General features: G+C 42.6%; 1 protein-coding gene across 1 annotated transcript in view; it reads left to right on the top strand.

The window, feature by feature from the left end:
- The window catches only part of LOC104541703 (transcription factor COE2), a gene marked incomplete at its 3' end in the record, with an annotated part of 110,116 nt that extends 96,145 nt beyond the window's left edge, over positions 1-13,971 (top strand). The window contains exons 7-13 of the mRNA XM_010185822.1: positions 84-201; positions 1,888-2,018; positions 2,985-3,111; positions 11,041-11,129; positions 12,222-12,287; positions 12,397-12,574; positions 13,786-13,971. Of these exons, the coding sequence (XP_010184124.1) occupies positions 84-201; positions 1,888-2,018; positions 2,985-3,111; positions 11,041-11,129; positions 12,222-12,287; positions 12,397-12,574; positions 13,786-13,971 (895 nt within the window). The remainder of the gene's footprint in view (positions 1-83; positions 202-1,887; positions 2,019-2,984; positions 3,112-11,040; positions 11,130-12,221; positions 12,288-12,396; positions 12,575-13,785) is intronic.
- Between the last annotated feature and the right edge of the window lie 619 nt (positions 13,972-14,590).

Below are 14,590 nucleotides of genomic sequence, written 5' to 3' on the forward strand. Positions count from 1 at the left end.
ACTGAATAATGAGCACTTAAGTTGAATTTCAAAGTAAATGGTTAACCTGCCTCCTTTTCTCCCCCTATTTCCTCAATACCTAGGTTGTGCTATCAACAACAGTGAACGTGGATGGGCACGTACTGGCGGTGTCTGACAACATGTTTGTCCACAACAACTCCAAGCATGGGCGGAGGGCGAGGAGACTCGACCCCTCAGAAGGTGGGCGTGTGTATGAGGAACAGGACGAAACGAATGCAATTTCGATTGGTTTTATTTAATTTGGTTTTTAAATTATTTTATTAACAACCTCAGAGGGATTGGAGAAGGAAGAGTCAGGAAAACGGTGTCTACTGCATGCAAAATACGATCCTCTTTATATCTAAGAGACTGGCTCCCTCTCCCTCCTCCCCACCAGTTTATTAATTAGTTTGTACTGCAAAGACGCAAAACACAGAAACCCAAAGTGTTGTCTAAATTTCAGACTCCTCGTTCAGCTGGGGTAGATTTGATTTCAGGCAAATTAGGCAAGATGACATCTTAGTTAAACAGAACTGTGTTGCAGCACAAGATGTGTATGGAAAAGTGTCACGGGTTCCCTTAAACAAACTACGCACAAAGCATACCAATGTGCAGAAGGCAAGTGACACTAATTGATTTGAGTTTGTTTGGCTAAGCTAGGCTCATGGCCGGCTACAGGATGGGCTTTGGACTATATTAAAGCAATTAGAAATACTTGTATCTGTTAAGCTTCAAAACGGTTGGCCCCTCCTCTCCCCGTACATTAATTACCAGCACATTCCACCTCTCTCACGCAGACAGTACTCAGAATCACTGGAAAATGCTATCTGTGTCTACTTTTCCCTCCCCTGCAGCTAGTGAAAGTGAGAAGAGCCGGTGATGTTAGTAGAAAAGACAAGCAAGGGTATTATTTCGTTATAATGTTTTGCTGCCCCACTTCTTAACTGTGCCCTATATCAACCTAAAAGAAGAATTAATGAACTGGAAGAAAATGATTGAATCAGTAAAGAATTCCGAGTGGTGTTAATTCTCCCCCAGCGGGCAGTGAAATGGTAGAAGGAAAATCCCAGGATTCCTAGGCTAGGAAGCCATCCAGTTTTTCCCTGACTGATTGGATGTGATTGACTGGCTGTTCAAAGGAGTCTCATGTTTTTGGAGCTCTGCCAAAGTTCCCCTCCACCTCTGACCCTGTCAGCATCGGGAACGGAGTGATGGATTGACTCTGGTTATGGCCTGGAAACCATATTGGGTTCCTGATGGGATGTATAGTCCAGAGGCCTTGAACATATGGAAGAGAGGAGAGAAAAAAAAAGTCTACTCTATAAAATCAAGAAAACTGTTAGAAATTGTCTCCTGATAAGAATTGGAGGAAACATTTGATATTCTCCTATCATTTTTACCCATTGATAGATTTAATAAATCTTAATCTACCTCTCTTTCCACAGGTTTTAGCTTTCGTGTTATCACAGGCTAATGAGAGGCGTTTTTTAAGCAGGGTCTGCACAATCATTTAAGTGTTTCATTTTTACACCCACTCCAGTTGGCCTATTAGGCTTTAATGACATGATGTTAAATGCCAGTAATGAATAGGCAAGTAATTAACACTAGCAAGGCAGAAAACATACATTTATTTATTTATTTATTTATTTACTTACTTACTTACTTACTTACTTACTTACTTACTTACTTTTGGGCTTTGTGGAATGGTGAAGCAGCCTTCATGGGCGCATGGCTGGAGGGGACCCTACAGTTTGCATCAGTAGGACTTAGAGCTGCTTGATGTGCACAGAATTTGCTTGCACCAGGTATTACAAACAGTCTCAAGACTGCATGGGGAAAAAGAATGACCCTGACCTGATGCTCTGATGTCCTTTTTGTTTCGTCTAGCCACGCCGTGCATCAAAGCAATCAGCCCAAGTGAAGGCTGGACTACAGGGGGAGCGATGGTGATCATTATTGGAGACAACTTCTTCGATGGGCTGCAAGTTGTGTTTGGAACCATGCTTGTATGGAGTGAGGTGGGTAGAGCTGCCTCTCTGTTGCTAAACTGCAGAAACACTCCTTTCCTGAGGAAAGTGGAGGAGGAACAGTGGTAATTCCCATTCCAAGAATGGTACAAAAATTATGCAAGGTGGGCCATACAGACCTGTGTGAAGGAAGCTCACGTGTTTTCTCTGTGGAACTCCTTGCTGTGCGATATTATTACTGCTCAGTGGTATTCAGAATTGAACTGAACAACTCTAGGTGTCTGGAGACAGGTAAAGGTAAAGAAATAAAGGGTTAGAGTTTGGGAAGGAGAGAGAATCACAGAATCACAGAATCTTAGGAGTTGGAAGGGACCTCAAAACATCATCCAGTCCAATTCCTGCCAGAGCAGGATCATCAGACCAGGTCACACAGGAACGCGTCCAGGTTGGTTTTGAATGTCTGCAGAGAAGGAGACTCCGCAACCTCTCTGGGCAGCCTGTTCAGTGCTCTGTAACCCTTACAGTAAAGAAGCATTTCCTCATATTCAGCTTGAACCTCCTGTGCTTCAGCTGCACCCATTGCCCCTTTTCCTGTCATGGACATCCCAGAGCAGAGCCTGGCTCCTTCCTCCTGACACTGCCCTTTCCAAATTGATCCCCAGGAATGAGGGCACCCCTCAGTCTCCTCTGCTCCAAGCTCAAGAGCCCCAGCTCCCTCAGCCACTCTTCATAAGGGAATCCTCATAAGAGAATTCCCTCTGGGCCCAGAAATAAGCCAGCAACTCACCATTGGGCATAAGCAGTACAATTTTCCTGGTGACAGTTTATCCTAAAAAGTGTCTTCCTCTCCTGAAGGCAAGAAACCAGAGCCAATGTGTCACTTGGGTGATCTATAGCATCTCCTCTATAGGAATAAGCAATGCATTTACTCATACAGCATGTTTGAAGGTTGGAAAGTGAAAATGGGAGGAACAACAGACATGTCGTAACCGTGCCTCTCCTCGTGTTGTTTCCCAGCTGATCACGCCTCACGCCATCCGAGTTCAGACACCTCCCCGCCACATCCCCGGAGTGGTTGAAGTGACATTATCGTACAAATCCAAACAGTTTTGCAAAGGCGCGCCGGGCAGGTTTATTTACACAGGTAGGTGCCTGCGATTTGTGCTGGAGGAGCTCCAGCTCACAGCCTCTTTGTTTTGGTAATCAGTATTGACAACTCTCTGCTTGCTTGCCTGCTTTATTTATTTAGCCTCTTGCTGTTTGAAGGCCACTCTGCTGGTTGTGACATTTGGACGTGTAAGGAGAGAGCTTCACCGTTGTGCAGAGGTGTTACAGCACTGCTGCTACACATGTGAATGTTTTTTCCAGATTAGAGCTCTTGGTGTTACGATACGGGTCTGCCTATGGATATATTGAGTGTACAGGAACATGAGAGCATTGTTCTACATACTGGAAGATGTTTTATTTATAACACTATTTAGTTTGCATTTCCCTCTCGCTGGGGGTAACCTTTCATTTTCAAGATAATCCCAGAGGATGAGGAGAGCATCTCGTATCAAGAGAAGCCAGTGAGCTGAGTGCAAACTAAATCTGTTGGGTTTTTGGTTTGTTTGTTTAGTTGTTTGTAGCTTTAATTCTTAAATGGATTACCAACTTATTTAGTGTCCTATATTCACCTCTGCCAGCAGGAGAACATTATCTAGAGACCTAAAGGAAAAAAATCAGATGGGACCAGATGACCATCTCAGTGAGTCAGTACCAGTAGCAAGGATGACGGCATGCAATGTGTACACATTATATGTTATGCATGGTTGGAGAATAATGGTGCATCGAGTACTAAAGGGTGAATTTATATTTAAGTTGAATGATTTACTCCCAAGTAACATTCGGGTTTTTTAAAACAGAAGGATTTGTTTAATTTTAAAAAGTTTCTTGCTAACAACAATCCTCGTTAAATGACCTTTGTGTATTATATTTGACGTTTTAAATCATAGTTTTATTTAAAAACAATAGTGAAGGTCCAAGAAACCTTTTATTATCATTGTAAAGGTAAAGACCACCCGTTGAGTGAATTGGCAAGAGTTTTTCCAGAAGTGGAAAAATTCAAATGAAAATCTGATCGTTAGGACTTTAGAAAGAACCAATGATTCGTGAAGATCCTGTTACTGTCTTATGCCATTTTATATAGTGCACATGCTAAGTGTAGTGTGTAGTTGTGTATGTGGAAAGGTATTTATTCATACAACTGGCACACCTAGAAACCTGCAGCAAGAGTTAGGTGTTCAGTTATAGTGGGTACTCTAATGAGATCTAAGCTTAACTGACAAAGGATTATTTATGTTGGATAGATCAGTGCAGTGCAGGGCTGGAGGGGCTGGGCCAGCCCTGCTGCCTTTCCCTTCAGACAGAAACTGTTAATTCTTTAGTTATTATTACAGATCAAAATGCAAAGTTCTTCTATGCCATTTTCTGCTTATGGAGGTCTTGATCTCGCAGCGTCTTCAACACCGAGGGCCACCACGCGTGTACTGTTGGTACCTGTGCTGGAAGAGCTTTGGGGATGGAGTGATGGAGAGATGTGATACAGAAATGTGCATTCCTCTGCGAAAAGAAGTATTTTTATTATTGTAAAGCTGTTTTAAGTGCGAGACATTCTTGTACCATCGAGGGGGACTTGAGTCAGACTGCGGTGCAGTTCTCCGACATGTTAATTAGAGTGCTTCCACCAAAAAGGACATGAGGATGTACGTAGGAGCAGGCAGAAGAGAAGAAAGTTAAATATACCGTCCCTGTTTCTCTGCTGTTATTGGCATAGGGATCTCTGTTAGCGCTCTCTGAGGAGTGTGTGGGTGCTTGCTGCCATATGTTACGAAACAGCGGCTCACGAAGATGCCGAGCCGTTAGAGCGAGGGTAGAGCAGACAACTTTTCAATCTGTCTGCTCGGGAACCCGCGGCTCTCCCACCATGGCAGGCAAAATGATAAACACAGCTATTAGGTAGAGGCTCACCTGTGTAATCAATTCCCCCAGGTTGTCGCTGCTAATGGCAGTAAAAACAACTTCGAAGCTATGAAAATAACATGGTGGCATTTTTTTTTTCCCTTTCCACGACTGTGCTATCAGAAAACTGCCGTGATCCTGCTGCGAACGCACGCACTGGTTTTTAACCTAGGCAAGCCGTGTCCAGGCAGTCCAGGTCCTCCTGCTCTAAATCTTCTTCAGTATTTCCACAACTTTTGAACCTCCTGACCAATTTCTATCAGATTTCATCAGAAAAGTAGGAGTGCCAAAGATGCCCAGTTTTCCAGCACATTTCTGTGAAAATTGCAAAATAGAATTAATCCTCCACTGAGAGAAAGGGTGAAGAGCTCAGCCATGATATTAGACAGCAGAGAAGCTGGCAGAAAACGGCCTGAGGAAACCAGGTTGTTTAAATGCCACTGCCCACACAATGTGTGTGTGTCCATAGTGCTCTGTAAAATACACTCAGGAGCAGCAAAGAAGCGTAGCTACTTGTTGGGTATTCTGTAGTAGACACCTATCATGTAAAATACAGAAGAGGTAAGTTCAATAGGTTTTATAATTATTGGTAAGGTAGTCCTTAATTGAAGTTAATTATTGATAATTGAAGTTCATTATTGTCTTGATAGTTTTAGTACTTTATATTGCAATATATTCCTCTGAGCTGTCCCAGAGTTTGTAGATAACAGATCACAGAATGGAGTAGGCTTGGAGACACAGATAAGATCACTTCCCTCTTGAACTGCCTTTATAAACGACAATTTCTCCTCTAAATACCTTCCCTTTACCTTCAGCTTGCACTTGGCAAAAACCTAAGAGAGGCACAGGCACTAACATCAAGCCCAGGAGACTGAAAAGTGTGAAACCCTGCAAACTGAAATCATGGCAAGGTGTAGATCTGTCAGAACCAGTAACAGCAACAACAGCCAGGAGCCCTGGTGCTATCAGGGTCACGTTGTATTAAGTCTTTCGTAATTATTAAGCGCTGAGATAAAAACCTCAAATGAAAAGCACGAAGGGTCAAGTCATATGGAAAATACTGAGGCTATAGGGACTTCCCAGGTATAACAAGAATAATTATTCATATAAAACCAGAGCTCAGAGGGTTCATCAAGGCCTCACAGCATCAAAGATGGACAACCAGAGACAGAAAGACACGAGCTTCAGTCTGTACATGGGACATTGCCACGAGAGGACGAAGAAAGATGAGCCACTGGGCTGTGGTTATATGGGAAAATTGAGGATAGTGAAATAAGTCTCTTGGGTTCTGGTCATATCCTTTAATCAGCAGAGCACCAGTGCTCTTGTAAAACATGGAAACAGAAAACCAATCATCCTGGTTAGTGTTGTGTGTGTCAGCCAATGCCCTCAGTATTTATTATACAATCAAATATTAATGTTTGACCTGATTATACTTCAGCTTTTTTTTTTTTAAAGTCACAATAAAATGGGTTGTTTGAAGAAGAACACGATAAACTATTAAAAAGACGAATATAAAAATTAGATATAAATTTCAAGGGTAAATCTGAATGCCACAGTGGAGCTGTTAGGGAGCTCATAGCATCCTGTGAAGTGTGTTTCTAATGGGCTCCTGCAAAGTGTGCTGTGCTGGCAGTGCTGCAGTTACGGGTCTGTCAGCGTTTCCACTCTTAAGTGCGATCATTCAGGGTGCTGCAGCTCAGCCATCACATTCCTCTCATCGCCCAAATGTGATGGGCAGACTTTTCCACAAGGTTCCCAGATGGAGAACTTTTATAGAAGTGAAGCCAAGGATTCTATGGACATCTATGGGGGTACCGCAGAGTACAGAAAAATCCAGAAAAACGGCTTGGTTTATGTTGATGGCAATTGCTGAACTGATTTAGATACTTTAGTAGTTAAGTACACTTAAAGTGAGAGATAAAAAGTCTATTTTTAAATTACAACTAAACATTTAGTCCCCGTGTGTATGTTAAACTGGTGAGAGCACAGGTTACACAGACACCTCCATGTTCAGAGTTACTTTGCTGTTCCTGGAATAATCAGACGTCTGCTCGCTGCTGCTAATCTGGCAGTAGCCTCATATTCTGCTTTTAATGCTGCACAAATTCAAAGCCTCTGCCGCTGTAAGTAGCTCCATTATGGTCCCCTTGCCTTTAATAACGCTTACATCCATTTACGCCAGCTGAGGATGTGTCTCGTAGGCTTTCATATCTTAAGTTTGATCACAGCTCTGCATTTACTTTGTCATAGAGATGCTAACCTGGAAATGTGTGTATCAGGGAGATTTTGAAGGTAATTTTCCTTGCTGAGCAGAAATCCTCTGGGGGTTAACTTGTCAGAGCAATGCAATATAAAATAATCTGTAGGATATGTTGGGTTGTACTGTAGCAGTCTGTGTGCCAGGTACCGGTGATGGGAGGTACGGGTTTGCTGAAGCTTGTAAGTAGATTTGAGAAGGTCTTGTTACTGCTTGTGGGGAACAACACTTACAGGGATGCAGTGAGCTCTACAAATTGGAAGAGCGAGTTCACTTGGCCAGAACACAGCGGATGTGACAGAAAACGTTTGCAGAGCTCCTACCTCTGCTGTAGCTTGCGACGGACACCTGCGATGGGAGAGGGGTGTCTGGAGCAGCAGATACAGCACAGCAGATACAGCACAGCACCGCTGCCGTACGCTTCTGGTGTGTGCTTCCAGCTTCAGGCCACAACACACCCCTTGGGTGGGTGACCAGTGTGTACGCACCTCCCAAGCCACAACGCACACCTTGGGTGTGCTGATGGGTGCGTATGCACCCCCCAAAGCCAGGATCAGCATCGTTATAGCTTCTGGAGCCAGCAACATGGGAACGTTTATTCTGTAGGGTGAACACCAAGCATCTCTACTGTTGGCTTGAGTGAAGGTAGTCACCAGCCCAAAGTTGGAATTCAAGCCCGTAAGGCCCCTGATGCCTTTTTCTCTATGTTAACACCCTTAAGGAGGTTAGAAGCACACTCCAAGTACTGCACTGGCTCAGATTTCTGGGTGCTGGATATTTCTAGAGCTATGCATGCTTTGTTTCTCCTCATTCATGGTGTGCAAACAGAGGACTCGCTGCCCTCTGGTCTGCGTCGTGGAGTAAAGCAGAGAGGAGCTGCAGGGCTTTGCTGTGGCCCTTGAACCAATTCGGATTGGCGCAGAGGGAGAGCAGCGCATCTCCCAAGGCGTAGCTGGCAGTATCAGAACGAGCTGTCACTCAGGGTAAATTGTGCAGATCTTCATAACATCATCTTCCTTCAACGGTCTTATGTGCTTTGATGTGTGGTGAAATAATTAATACTTTAAATGTCAGCAGTGTTATCACTGGGTATCTGAGTTATCCCCGTTGACATGAATGGGCCTGAGCTGTTGTTTCAGGTTTGGCAAATGCAGACAGATGTCGTGGCATCGGTTGCTCGAGTGTGAGCATCTTTTTTGCTCCTGTTACAGTGAATCTCAGTAGCTGGAGATTTGTGTTTAACCGGAAAGCGTGGATTTTGGAGGGTAAGGAACAACATAATAGAGGAAGCGCTGCGCCATACTCAATATGAGCCTTGTCATGGACAAGGCCAAGCTGCGGGCACTGAGACCTTTCCCTGCTGCTGACTGCACCAGTTCTGCTGTTAAAACAGGCTAGACTGAAGTTCATAGACTAACCACCAATTTAGTGTATTTACTGGGTGGTTGCTCTCTTTTTGCATAGATTATATCGTTTCATGCACAATTTATTGGAACTGTGCCCTGGGAAATTGAAGGGGATCTTTCCCTTCAGTTGAAGAGGTGCCAGTTACTTCTACAAAAGTTGGGTGTTGGTTTTAACAGGATTTAATGACAGATATTTTTGTTTCAATAATGAGTCAAACGAGCAGTAGCAATTTTGTCGCAAGCCGTACAGAAAAGCTTTTGTGCTGAAAGACGTAATAAACACATTGATTCAAAGTGGCTCAGTTCTTAGAACAATTCGACGTTGTTGAGAAATTATTTGCTGCTGTTTATCTATCGGAATGAAAATACCCATGTCAATCCATTGGAAAAATGTTTGTTGAATAATAGCCAGTTTCTTCTTCCTGAATTAGCATTTGGTATATTCCCATTGGTTATTTTTAGTGAGCTATGTACACATGTATGCTTAAATTCCTATATATTTTACATTGCTTTTTGCTTAGCTGAGGATATACAACATAACTGATGAGACTTGTAATCAAGAAGAGAAATGGCACATCGTGATGTATAGGCTCTAGAGAGAATCGACCTCTAATTCTCAGGATTATTGGCAAAAAATCCCACACCCGCCCCCCCCCCAAAAAAAACCCCTCTTCCCAAATGGGACGTAGATTCTGTGGCAGTTGAAATGTGTATTATTAAACTCCTTAAGCAAACCAGAATGGCTCCCAGTGGAGAGCAAAGACATTCTAAGTATAGCCAGGACTAAATTCTCAGGTCTGGGTTTTCTCTGCTCAATTCCCACTTGATTATCTCCTGTAATATTTAAACTTCATGCTATGCCATAATTATTTAATAAAAAGTAAATATAAAATGTATCTCAGTGGGGAATATGACCTTTTACCTTCGTGTTGTTACACCGAAGACAGGCACAGATAAACAGAGGCTGCGATGGGGTCTCACTTGATGGTTTCATTCTTGCGGTGACTGCGGTGAACCTGCGAGGGGCTGAGTACATTTCGGAGGGTTCAGTAATAATCAGGTGTTTGCAGCTGTGCTCATCTTACCAGTTATTTAATTTTACTTATTGTTCTTCAAAAGAAACACGAATGGTGTAAGAGGATAGAAGCAGCTAGCACTGAATGAGGAGAGTGCGAAAGGACTTGCATATGTTACTTATTAAATGTGTCAGGGAATTCTTAGCAAGGCTCTCAGCACTTGATTGCATGAATGTGTTGTTTGAATTACAGCACACGCTCTGAAGTATAAGGAAATGATGTAAAAACGTACCTGTGACTATTAGTAAACACAAGGAGCCCTGGTGGGTTAGAGGCAGTCAGAGCCTCTGAGCATGCAGAATGCTGGAAAACTGTCTTTTGGTTTCTGTATTAATCTGGACTTTAATTTTGAATTACCAGAAATTAGATAATTATTGCCATGATTTCACAGTAGAGGATATTAAAGCGTCTGAAGTTTTATGAAATCATCAGCGATGCCGGTAGGGCTCTGCCAGCTATTGCGAACTGAGGATCTGGGTCAAAATATCTTGGTTTATCCACTAGAGATTCACATCATTACAGGGAAGTGGCTCTGGCTGCATAACAGCCGTACGCAACTGAAGTGAATGTGTCTAATGAAGAGCTGTGCCCTACTTTGTGACGGCAAAACGTTGGGGGGGCGTAATGTGTTTATTAGATGAGCAAACACGGTGGTAGTGGCTTTTGGCTGCATAACGGACGTGTAGCAGACCTGTTGTTGTTTGCATTGGTACCATAACTTGCTATATTGCTGCCATGGGCAGTTTTGCCCAGTGTGTGTGCACACATGGTGTATATATGTGTGTGTGTGTATGTGTGTGTAAATAGATATAGATATATATATATTTACATATATTTTTAATATATATTTTTGTGTGTGTATATATATAGATGCACAGATTCTTTTCAAGGCTTAACTGTCAGCAGAAAGGTACCACTAATTATTTATTTAACAAATCACAGACACACCCAGGACTTGTCCAGGAGCACCGAGCAGTCCATGATAGGGATAATGGCAGAAACATCCATACAATTCAATGGGCAGAGCTTGGGTACCAGGTTTTAGGGTATAACACAGCCTGGCTTGTGTGCCCCAGCTTGCTTAGCAGTAGAACAAGCGTTACCTCTGAAAAGAGATGAGGGATCCTCGTGCAGAAGTTTTTATAAAGCCTATAGTAACTCAGCCTGTCTTACACACGGCAATGGGGCTCACCTGAGCAGCAGGCAGTGCACACCCCCCAGGCACACAGGCAAGAGGAGGTTTTCCATGGAGGAGCTGTGAAATCCATCTCTGAGAGTCATACAAAGATATATACTCATATAATGTTGGTTTTTTTCTGTTTTCCTTTCAGCTTTAAATGAACCTACCATAGATTATGGCTTCCAAAGACTGCAAAAGGTCATCCCAAGACATCCTGGTGACCCTGAAAGATTAGCTAAGGTAAAACACTTTTAAACATTTCTCTGAGCCCACTAAATGTGGGTTTTTTTTTTTTACTTCTAAGTCACAAAAGAGAGAAAATTGTATCTCAAATGACAATTGCATCTGACCGTAACTTCACCAATTAGTTCCAAACAAGAGTTTGATCATGCAGAACCCACAGCTACCAGTGCTTTTTTTATCTGGTAGCACTCACTGTCTTTTGCTGAAATGAGTCTGGTGCAGGTATCTTCCCAGTTCATATCCTTTGCATTTATCCATATAGGCAAATCTCTGAAGCTAAATGATATGTGATAGGCAAAAGATTTGTCGCAGAGGTCGAATCTTAAGGGAAGCTTTCAGTAAAAAACACTTAAAGCTCAGCTTTTTGGTAGCAACAACTGCAGAGTGGATGTGTTGAACCAACTGGGGATTTTATGTAGCTGTAATAGTGCATGATGTGTTGATTTGGCACCTGGCACAATGGCATTAATGTCTGTACTCCTAGATTTTAATGTAGTACTGAAAATATCTATTATTGTCTTTGCAAGATGAAAAACTATTGGATTCAGAGAGTATACTGTGTAACTTCTCCCTACATCCAGAGGTAATATAAGATACTGACTACCTAAGGTGGTTTATTTGTTTGGTTACCACTACTGAGAAAAAAATTAAGTGGATGTGGAGATTAATCAGACTTTTATGTGTCTGTGCAAAAGAATGCATTGAAATTCAGTAGGGATCGGAATTTCTATTTAAATGGGGTACGTCTGAAACTTGGCTCCACTCTTGGAGCTGGTGGCCGGGAGCAGCTTCAGGACTGTGGAGAGCTCCAGGACGGGGATGGGGCTCTGGGCGCGCAACGCTCGGCGCTGGCTGATGTTTGTGTCCACGTCAACGCTCCCCAGAGTGACTGAGGGTTCTGGACGTCCAGCTGGAGATACTGTAAGGGGTTCGGATTATCAGATAAGTGACAAATAACAGCTCTTTAAGGGACCCACAGTGACCACACACGAACACCAGTCACATCAGAAAAATACCAGTTTGATTTGTGCTAAAATCCTTTTCTGTTAAAAAAAATATGCCAATGTTATGCCTGTGTTTATCCTCCAGGAAATGCTGTTGAAACGCGCTGCTGACCTGGTCGAAGCACTGTACGGCACGCCACACAACAACCAGGTCAGAACGGCTGCGCTCGGCAGGGCACCGAGACGCGCTCAGGGTTAGTGCTAAACACTGGAAAAATTCCTCCAGGCACGCGTCTGACCTTGTCCCTTGCGTTGTGCAGGACATCATCCTGAAACGGGCCGCAGACATCGCGGAGGCGCTGTACAGCGTGCCCAGGAACCCCGCGCAGATCCCCGCGCTGTCCAGCTCCCCCGCGCACAGCAGCATGATGGGGATCAACTCCTACGGCAGCCAGCTGGGGGTCAGCATCTCCGAGTCGGCGCAGGGGAACAACCAAGGTAGGCACCAGTTTACACAACGAAACATTGACTCACGTTGCTTCCACAGCAGCTTCTCAACTTCTCTACCTGCTCAGCTTATGCACAGGAAGATGGTGTTAACTTGTCAGCATTAGAAATGGGGGTGTGATGCCGTTTTGGATGATGCTGCTGCATCTGCACTGGGTTCCAGACACCAGATTATTTTTTAAGGCTTCTTCTCCAGTGTTAATTTTGCCAACTTGCACATATTGTGTATATTACATTTACTCCGAGTATATTATTGATTGTTAGGAAAACATGCCATAAAACGACATATTAACTTAATACATAATAGGAACAATATCAACTCTGGGCATTTTCTGACTCTTGAATATTTTGATTTTTGGCACTCAATTCCAGTACCTTACAGCCTGTGGCTGAGTGCGTGGGTAGCTGTGTTTAATACTCTAAGGCAGTACAACGATGCCATGTGTAGTTAACATTACATATGCCGTGTCAGAAGTCATCATGTAGATAATTTTGCTATATTTTTTTAATAAGGTCTTACCAGCCCTGAATTAGAACTTCATGAAATAAGTGGGCAGAAATACCCTGACTTGGTATTGAAATGGTAATCACTTTTAAAGTAGCCACTGACTCTCATCTTTCTGATGGTATTGCAGCTGTAATCATGCCCTTGGACAATAACTCTGATAGCCACAGTGTTCTTTGAGTCTCTGTGGCTACATTTTGGTTCTCAAATATGTATTTGTTTGTTTTTGTTTTTTTAAGAAATAGATTTTAATTATCCAGTTTATTCTGAAGTAGTCAAGCTGCAAACCATAGATGAGTTACAATTTCTCCTTAGCAATGTACTTGCTTTATTTGTAATTCATCAGTAAGTATAAAATTGTAGAAAATCCGACATATATTACAAATTTACCACAGGAAAAGAGGAGCACACACCTTTTTTTCCATGTCTTAGAACAAATTTCTACTTTTAATGCATCAAATCTGATTGATTAGAAAACTATACGCCAGTTCACTTCAAAAAGTTATTTACCCACATTGTTTTAAAACTTAATATTGCTCAACTTGAAAGCACATGCATAAAACCCACTGAATTTAATGGTACTTGCTTGAATGTTTTAATTACTCTGGATTTCAATAAGTAATTCATTTAAGCAGTAACTAGACAGGAGAAAGTTTGAAGCCAAATGCATCAACACGCTTTAAATGCTTTATTTTAGGTTACATCCGCAACACAAGCAGCATCTCGCCCCGGGGATACTCGTCCAGCTCCACACCTCAGCAGTCCAACTACAGCACTTCCAGCAACAGCATGAACGGGTACAGCAACGTCCCCATGTCCAACCTGGGCGTCCCCGGCTCCCCCGGCTTCATCAACGGCTCCCCAACAGGGTCCCCCTACGGATGTGAGTGCTTTGGTATCAGATTCTTGCTCCTGCTTCATTTAATTGACTACAATCATCAAAAATGGCAGCAAGTGGTGTCTTTCAAGAGGAGTTCTTGAGATTTAGTGAAGATTTTTGTAAAAGGTTCTGATTTGTGTTCTGGTATTTCTTAGTATAAACTAGAAAATGCTCCCATTTTTCAAGAAGAATAGAAGTGTAATTAATCTTGCTAGTGTCTCCTTCATTTTCTGTCCATGTACAGATGCCTAAGTGGCAAAGACCATAGTGAGAAATAAGGTACAGTCTGCAACTTTAGATGATTAACCAAGTAGCCATCACTTTTAGCACAGAGATTATTCAGAATCCTATATAAAAGCCACTCTAAAATAATTTTTATGTGTATGAACTGCATTAATAGTAACTGAGAGCTGAATTCTGGATTAATTCCCTATGAAACTATAGCACCTTGATAACCAGAAATACAACAATGATGGAATTAAGTTCTGGAAGTTGGTATCATTGCATTTCTAGTTGCTACTTTTACCATGAGGAAGTCGCTCTTCCTTTCATGTCTTGGTTTCCCTCTTCCAAGAGTGCGTGTATGTATATACACACATATCTATATCTATATCTATATCTA

This window comes from Mesitornis unicolor, unplaced genomic scaffold (assembly GCF_000695765.1).
Source record: "Mesitornis unicolor isolate BGI_N332 unplaced genomic scaffold, ASM69576v1 scaffold4406, whole genome shotgun sequence".
Lineage (NCBI taxonomy): Eukaryota > Metazoa > Chordata > Aves > Mesitornithiformes > Mesitornithidae > Mesitornis > Mesitornis unicolor.